We start from the raw sequence: 9,153 nt of genomic DNA on the forward strand, positions 1-9,153 counted from the left end.
CTGACTGAATTGTGAAATTTCTGTTTCTGGAAGTTCACTCAACTTATTTTCATTTGCACATCAGCACTTTCATATAGCTCAACCGACATCATTTTTCTTGGCTCCTAGTGCACTGGCCCTTTGTCTTCATGGTAAGGGTATTATTTTCCTAGATCTTTGTCCCACCAGACAAAGAGGGGAAGGACTCTGCAGCTTCTTTCTTTTTGTGTGCTGCCCTGTTCTTCACAGAGTAGGCTCTGTGAAGAAGTCAGATTTGGGGAGGGGAGTAAATGAATTTTGGAGAGGATGTCCTTATTAACTTGACTTTTTGTATCTTCTCTCTCAGCGGTCCACATGTGCAGTGTCCTAGAACACAACTGTGTCCACTTCTGCATCAATACCCCTGGTTCCTACATCTGCAGATGCAAGCAAGGGTACATCCTCAACTCGGATCAGAAGACTTGCAGAAGTAAGCTTCCTTTGCTGATATATCTGTATTCCTTTCCTCTTTCTCTTTTAAAAGATAAAAAGATCAGGCTTCACTGTTTTTATCAGTGACTGCCCCCCTCAAAAACAGACAACTTGGATCTTTGGCGAGTTTCTTTAAAAAGTCAAACTGAGGACATGAGTTCAGGGAGGACTCAAGTGTAGGAACAGTCCTGTGATTGCTCTGAAAGAATTGTTCCAAAATTTGTTTCTGGTAGAGTGATTTCTCTATGTTGCTTATACATGAGGGGTGGCTACAATACATATCTCAGGGATTCTATAACATAGCAACTGCTAGACAGTATGTCTCCTGACTCACTGTCCTCTGTGCTTTGAGGCAAGCAAGCAGGGTCATGTATTTTCTGAATTGCCCCTTTAGCTCTTCTTCTGGAAAGAGGGGCTTTATTACAGGATGGTTACTCTTCTGCATGTGTTGATGGCTGTTGAGTACCATATCTCAGATCATTATTCCTTGACCCCGTTACAAAATCAGACCAGCTACCTTTTGACTCTTGCCTCACACATTTACACTAGGGTTGGTGGGCTTTAACTGATCTGCTGGTGCAGGTTATACATATTCTCTTGAATGCCTCTCACTCAATCAAGTCATCACAGCATCCAGGGCATTGCAGGAGCACACAGTAAGCCATCAGGAAACATCTTTGGAGGTGCCCTTTCACAAACTGTCTCCTTGAATTCATGTAGTGCTGTCCGTTATTCAAAGCTCTCTTTATTTTTTGGCCTCTAGGGTTATCGCTTGGGCCCTGTACCAGCACTACGAATCCACTGCTCCTGGAGGCTATTTTTCCCATTTTGTTGCCCCTGTTGTTGCCCTTATTGTGGTTGTTGTTATTGTTGTTGTTATAGCTATTGCTGTTGTTGGATAGGACAGCGAGAAATGGAGAGAGGAGGGGAAGACAGAGAGGGGAAGAGAAAGATAGACATCTGTAGAGCTGTTTCACCAACTGTAAAGGAACTCCCCTGCAGGTGGGGAGCTGGGGGCTCGAACTGGGACCCTTACACTGGTCCTCATGCTCTGGGCCATGTGCGCTTAACCTGCTGCGCTACTGCTCAGCCCCCTCCAAGCTCTTCTTTAGGAGGAACTGCTGAAGAGCCCTTTCATCCACTTTCTCTGTGTCCTGAGGAATTGTTTCCATATTTTATTTTTCTCCCCAGAAGTATGCACTTAGGATGAGTTGTTAATGTTGATTTGGAATGGTTATGCAAGCTGTATTTTAAGAGCTGTGCAGGGATCGAGTTGCTTTGCTGAGGGATGCTTTATAGGCATCCTAAAAAAAAAAAGAAAGGCCAAACAGATATTAAGTGTTAATAGAACTCACATTTTCTTTCTTTTCTCCTCCTCCTCCCCCTCCCCCCTTCTTCCTCTTCTTCTTCTTTTTGGGTAAGCCCTAAACTAGACTATCTACTGTCACTGGAGTCAGCACAAGGTAATCTGCCTATATGCTGAGTGTGGTGGTGACTATTGATTTTTTTTTTTTCAAGTTGTGAATCAAGTCACTGGATCAGCCCAGAGATAACCAGGATATCAGAGTAAGCCATGGAGAAATCTTGTTGACACAGAGGCAAATAAAGCTTGACTCATCTGATGTGAAGTTCATGCAATGTGTAATTGTTATTACATGCCTGGTGAGAGATTAAGGATTCATAGAAAGCAATTTGGACAAATGGTTGTAATTAGCATTGCATCTATAAAACCAAACCACATTTTCTTTTGTTTTCCTCACTTTCCAGTTTCAGGGTTGAGATGTGTTGACCAGAGGATTCCTTGCTCCTCTGAATTAGGCCCAGCCCTGGGGACACTGTGAGTGGCAATTGTTGTTGGGTCTCCCTCAGGCCCAGGATACCAGGTTGCTTCCTGCAGCCTGAACTGCCTTACCTTTTGGCTTGAACTTCTGACCTATCTTAAGTTTACACAACAGAATCACTTATACCCAAATACTCATGCGTTTAATTAAATTTACTGGAAAGCTAGAGGGACTGAAGAGGTGTCAGCTCACACACTACTTAGCAAACTTCTCTCCACAGTCTCAGCCTCCCACCTCCTTTTTAGTTCCCTTCCGGCTCTGTTCTTCCTAGAAACACAAAAAACTCCTTCTCTTAGGTTCCTTGTTTCTGTGGGGACCTGGGCACCTGCCCAGTTGGACTGGCTTAGTCAAACTGAGGAATTTTGAGACCAGCTAATGAAAAACCTTAAATTCTCCCTCTTATTGTCCTAAGTCAGTTCTTCCCAGCACACCAGATTGCGTGGGCCTACCTTGAGGTCTGAGACTGCGCGCTTTTCCACCTGCTAGGCTGGCCTTCCTCAGTTCCCTGGAGCAGGAAGTGCAAAGAGAATGAAACAGAAACGATCTGTAGGAAGCAGTTGTTCTTAAGATACTGTAACTAAGAATGACTTGGAAACTGACCTCTGCACCTCACCCCCCAGAGATTCAGAGTCAGCAGCTCTCAGGGAGCCCAGGACTCTGCATTTTAATGAGCTTCTAGTCATCAAGAGAGCTTACCTGGGAGCTTACCTGCTCTGTCAAGTGTCCAAGTCAGGTTTGAGCCCCTGGGACACCACATGGAAGCACTATAATCCTGGGGGAGTCAGTAGTGCTGTGTTATCTATCCCTTCCTTTCTCCGTGTTTGCCTGTCTATCTCTCTCTGGAAGAAAAAAAAAAAAAAAAAGGTTGGCCTGCAGTCCTGACACCGACAAAAAAAAAAGAAAAGAATAAATTTGTGACATGGCTTGCTGTCACATTGGCATCAGGCAATGAGGGAACAGCTTAGACTTCAGTGATAAGAGGAGAATTTGGAGCTGAGTCTGCAGCTCCATCTGACTAGCAGCCCTCCAGTGACCCATCTCTCCCCTCAGCATCAAATTTAGTTTAATATATGTGTAGTCACAAAGAGCAGTTGTTTCACTCAAAAAAAGGTAACCATAATAACCCTTCTGTTTGTGAGTCTGAAACTGTATCTCAGTGGCCTTGTGAAAAAAACAGGTTTTTTTTTTTTGCCTCCATGGTTATTGCTGGGGCTCAGTGAGGGTGCTACGAATCCACGGCTCCTGGTGGCAGTTTTTTTTTTCCATTTTATTGGATAGGACAGAGAGATATTGAGAAAGGAGGAGGAGATAGAGATAGACAGAGACAGAGAGATACTCACAGACCTGCTTCACCACTTGTGAAGCGTTCCCCCTGCAGGATGGGAGTCAGGGTGCTCGAACCAGGATCCTTGCATGGTACTTGTGCTTCGTACTATGTGCACTTAACCTGATGTGCCTCTGCCTGACCGCCGAAAAATAGGGTTATTATAACCCATAGACCTGGGTTTGCATTCCTGACATGATCACTGCTGGGCTGAGGATCTCAGCCTGAGCTGCTATTTAAACTCTTTGACTTCTTTTCTTGGGCGTATAATCTTTCAGTTGAGAGGAAATGTGGGTTATACATCCTCTCCCTAAATATATCTTCTTAAAGACATTTTATTTTAAAGAGTAAAAGATCATGCTTGAGGCTCTAAAGTCCCAGGTTCAATTTCCCAAACCACCATTAACTAGAACTGAACAGTGCTCTGGTCTAAAAAAAAGTAGAAATAAAATAATAATAATAAGTGAGAGACAAAGCACAAGGACCGGCAAAAGGATCCCAATTCGAGCCCCTGGATCCCCACCTGCAGGGGGTCACTTCACAAGCGGTGAAGCAGGTCTGCAGGTGTCTCTCTCTCCCCCTCTCTGTCTTCCCCTACCCTCTCCATTTCTCTCTGTCCTAACCAACAACAATGACATCAATAACAACAACAATAATAACTACAACAATAAAACAGCAAGGGCAACGAAAGATAATAAATAAATAAATAAATAAATAAATACATAGGAAAAAAAACAGGGTGAGAGAAAGCAATACTCAACTCTGACATATGGTGCTGCTGGGAATTAAACCTGGGAGCTGTGGGGTCTCAGGTATGAAAGTTTGGTGCATGCGCCACTGCGTTATCTCCCTAGTGCCCCCAGTGCATCTCACTTTCTAAGAAGTACTTGTCATTCTTCTTGCATACATGCATTCATTTGTTCATTTACCACTGTCCACATATTTTGATGCATAAAAAACACACCAGGCAACATAGAAATCACTGGAATTAAAATGATGAATAAAACAGTAATGCTTCTGCTCTCCTGGAGCTCATGATCTCTTGTATGGCAGTTAGTCCAATAAATAACCAACAGTGCTACAGCCAAAAGTGCTTGCAGCCCACAGCCACTCCCACATGCAAGCCAGGCCTCACTAGCCCCATATCAGATATGCCAGGAGCTTTTCTCTGTGCTTCAGATCAGTCACCTCACCTGTTTCTGACTATGAACAGAGCCTCTCTGTTGTCAAAGTAAATTCTACCCAGGCCCAGCGAAATCGCTCACTTGGATAGTGTGCTTGTTTGCCATGTGCGGGACTCAGGTGTAAGCCACACCCCCACTGCACTGAAGGGATCTTGGGTGCTGTGTTCTCTTAGTCTCTCTCTGCCTTTCTGTCTTCTCTGCCTCTATCTACAACAAGCGGACATGCAGACATGACAGAAAAGAAACAGGTTCAATCTTCCTCATATACCCAGGAATAGGGATATACAGATACCCAGGAATAGGTTGGACAATTTGTTTAAGCTCACATGACTAGTGATAGGACCAAACCAGTATCCAAATCCTCTTACTTGCAACTCTTTTTAAAAAAATATTTATTTTGGGAGTCGGGCTGTAGCGCAAAGCGCAAGGACCGGTGTAAGGATCCCGGTTCAAGCCCCCGGCTCCCCACCTGCAGGGGAGTCGCATCACAAGCGGTGAAGCAAGTCTGCAGGTGTCTATCTTTCTCTCCCCCTCTCTGTCTTCCCCTCCTCTCTCCATTTCTCTCTGTACTATCCAACAACAATGACATCAATGGTGACTACAACAATAAAACAGCAAGGGCAACAAAAGGGAATAAATAAATAATAAAAAATTTAAAAAAATTATTTAATTTATTTATTCCCTTTTGTTGCCCTTGTTGTTTTATTATTGTAGTTATTGTTGTCATCATTGTTGGATAGGACAGAGAGAAATGGAGAGAGGAAGGGGAAAACAGAGGGGGAGAGAAAGACACCTGCAGAAGGTGGAAGGTCTGGTTTCTGTAATTGCTTCCCCACTGAACATGGGTATTGACAGGTCAATCCATACTCCCAGCTTGTATCTCTCTTTCCCTAGTGGGGAAGGGCTCTGGGGAAGCGGAGCTCCAGAACACATTGGTGGGGTTGTCTGTCCAGGGAAGTCTGGTCGGCATCATGCTAGCATCTGGAACCTGGTGGTTGACAAGAGAGTTAACATACAAAGCCAAACAACTTGTTGAACAATCATGGACCTAAGGGCTGGAGTAGTGCAGATGAAGAGTTGGGGGGGGGGGGGTCGTCCATTTTGTAGATAGCTAGTAGGCATATTTTAGTTATATTCCAAAGGACCTGTGGCTATACTAGTTTTTTTTTTTTTCTTTTTCTTTTTGCCCCTGGGCCTGAAATCTGATATGCCAGTGGATCCAAGTTATTGTCTGGGGAGATGATGTCATGGCTGGAAAAAGGACCAGAAAGCTGGATCAGGGAAGACAGTAGCTCCCTAAATATGGGAAAGGTGTATAAATATTGTTGATTGTAAACCCCATCGATTTGATATGATCTGGGGCCCATAATCAGCTTAGGAGCCTGTGTGACCTCTGCATCCCTGTAGACCTAAGCTCACATTCTGTGGTCATGAGTAGGAACATTCCAAGCTGCCCCCATATCAGGACCCATCTTCCTCAGGTGTAGCATAGAGTATGCTGTCCATCCTCCCTTCAGAGGATGGAACATTCTCTACCATTGTTGATCCACCTTAAAGACAAGGTCCTATGGGGCCTACAAAGGGATCTATTGTGTTGTTCCTCATAGAAATGACTGGTAACAATGGAGAGAGGGATTTAATTGAGGTCTAGACCCATCAAGTCTGTTTGGGAATCTCAGGACTCCCCAATTAGGGCCCCAGTTGATGAAATGGCCTGATAGTGACTAAAGAGTCATCGTTAAAGTATGTCAGTCTCTTGCCCTTATTCAGCTTTTGCAGTCCTTGCTTTGATGAGGTTATCTTTGGAGTGAGTGAGAAAACTGTAATAGGAAGTAGGTGAGGAGGGTATCTAAGTCCAAGTAGACACTATTTCATTATGAACTTGATACTGACTCACTACAGACTATTGTGTATTTTTCCTTTCAGGTATATATTTTGCCCTAATTTATGGATACATGTGAACATATGCTCTATCTTACGGGACCTGGCCTATATCTAGGTTTTGGGACTTTGCTAGGAAGTGAACCTCCTGGAATGGAATTAGAGAATACTATGAAAGGAAAGGTTTCACCGGAGTGATGAGGGTGAAGGGTTGGCATTCCATGCCTGATGTCTCTGTACAGTCTGAGGTGAAGCATGCTGAGGTGGTACTCATTGCATTGATTAGGCTGGGATCAGCAGATGCAATATCATTTGGTACGACTTGAGAGAAGCATGCAGGAAAGTGGGCCCCACCCCAGAGGTTCCAGGACTGGGAAAAATACGGGCTCTGTAGAGGAAGCAGGAGGTTCCTGCTGTCTTAGGGTTGAAGAAGACAATAGGTAGTTATTGCTATAATCACATTGTTTGGTAATTGGGTTAACTTTGAAACATACCGTTGTTAGGATTTGCTGTATCATACACAACATCACCATATTTTGTGTCCTTTGTCATTATTTGTATATAGCAATGCCACCAGTTGCTTCTGTTCTCCCTGGACTAAGCTTTTAAGACTCAACCTATGTATTAAAAAGACCCAGTCTGTGCTTTAAAAAGTTTGAGACAATCAGTTTTTCCCCTCTCATATTACTTAGTGATTTATATGACCACAAACTAATAGGAGTTACATAAACACCATTCCCACCACCAAAACACGGTGTCCCACCCCCCTCCCCATGAAGCTGAACATCCACGCTCACCCTCAACCCAGGGTTTTTACTTTGGTGCCTTACTCCTTCTACTCTTCTTCCACCTCCTTCATTCTTCCTCCTCTTCTTTTCCTACTCTTCTTCCTCTCCTCCTTCCCCTCTTCTTTCAAATTTTATTTCAGCCAAAGCACTGCTGAACTCTGGCTTATGGTGGAGCCTCAGGCATGAAAGTCTTTTGCATAACCATTGTGCTCTCTCTCTGACCCTGTATTAGAGTTCAATCAAGAGTGTATACAGAAGAACTCTCTCATTGTTTCAAAGAGAAAAGAATTCTATAACACCCGTCATGAATTTAGATGCAAAAATTACTTAAAATGTAGCAAATGGAATCCACATATAATGAAAATCAAATAGGGTTCATCACAAAACTGTAAGGTTAATTTAACATTAAAAAATCAACCAATATATTTCATTATATTAACAGGCTACACAATAAAAAAATATGACCATCTCAGTAGATAGAACAATGGCAAAAAAAGTAAAAAGTATTAGACAATACCTGACATTCAAAAAAGAAATTCAGAAAAGCTAAGAATAAAAGTGAAATTCCAATAGTTAACATCATACTCAAGAGTGAAAGGCTAAAGTCACTTCCTCCTAAGGTAAAGAATAAGACAGCATACTCACTTTCAACACTTCCCTTCAACATCACAGTCATAGTACAATAATGAAACAAGAAGAAAATAGAAAATCATACAAATTGGAAGGGAAAAGATAAGACTTTCCTATGATTATCTATGTAGAGAAGACAATGAAATCTTAGAAGAAAAAAGGAGAAAGGCTAAAGAGAAGAATAAGTAAAATTAATTAAAAAAACTTGGAATGGTTCCTAGATACAAAATTAATATAAAAATTATTCAATTAAAAAATTATTCAATTGTATTTTTTTTTTTTGCCTCCAGGGTTATTGCTGTGGCTCGGTGCCTGTACTATGAATCCACTGCTCCTGGAGGCCATTTTTCCCATTTTCTTGCCCGTGTTGTCATTATTATTATTGTTGCCAGTGATGTTGTTATTGCTGGATAGGACAGAGAGAAATCGAGAGAGAAAGGGAGGCAGAGAAGAGGAGAAAAAGATAGATATCTGCAGATCTGCTTCACCACTTGTGAAGCGGCCCCCTTGCAGGTGGGGAGCGGGGGGGCTTGAAGCGGGATCCTTATGTAGATCCTTGCACTTTGAACCACATGTGCTTAACCCACTGCGCTACCGCCCAACCCCCTCAGTTGTATTTTTAGGTATTGGCGATAAAATCTGAAATTGAGATTAAAAAGATTTACAGAAGCTTTAGAAATATGTAAATTTATCAGAAGATGTGCATGATCTACACACTGAAAACTGCTAGAGATTTCTACAATACATTAAAGAAGACCTAAATAAACCAAGACATAATCTGTACCATGATGTGATGCAACCTTCTGGTTTTGTAACCTCAACTTGGAGTGGCTCCATTTTGTATGTTTATTTCATCAGTGTCTAAGAAAAAAAATTTTTTACTAGATTGAGTCTGGCAGTAATACATGTACTAGATAGTGTTAGATAATAGGGACAGTGATGTTAGCCATCCATCCATCCACCCACCCATTCATTCATTCATTCATTCATTTCACTTATTCATTCAGTACTTTATGGGCTAGGCATCTTTATGGAGTGGTAGGAGAAAAATGAAT

General features: G+C 42.4%; 1 protein-coding gene across 3 annotated transcripts in view; it reads left to right on the forward strand.

Annotated features, from left to right (window-relative positions):
* The window catches only part of MATN2 (matrilin 2), a 153,666-nt gene that overhangs the window by 55,203 nt on the left and 89,310 nt on the right, over window positions 1–9,153 (forward strand). For all 3 annotated transcript variants that reach the window (XM_007532273.3, XM_007532281.3, XM_016192260.2), the window contains exon 3: window positions 326–448. In XM_007532273.3, coding sequence (XP_007532335.2) covers window positions 326–448 — 123 coding nt within the window. The remainder of the gene's footprint in view (window positions 1–325; window positions 449–9,153) is intronic.

This window comes from Erinaceus europaeus, chromosome 8 (assembly GCF_950295315.1).
Source record: "Erinaceus europaeus chromosome 8, mEriEur2.1, whole genome shotgun sequence".
NCBI lineage: Eukaryota > Metazoa > Chordata > Mammalia > Eulipotyphla > Erinaceidae > Erinaceus > Erinaceus europaeus.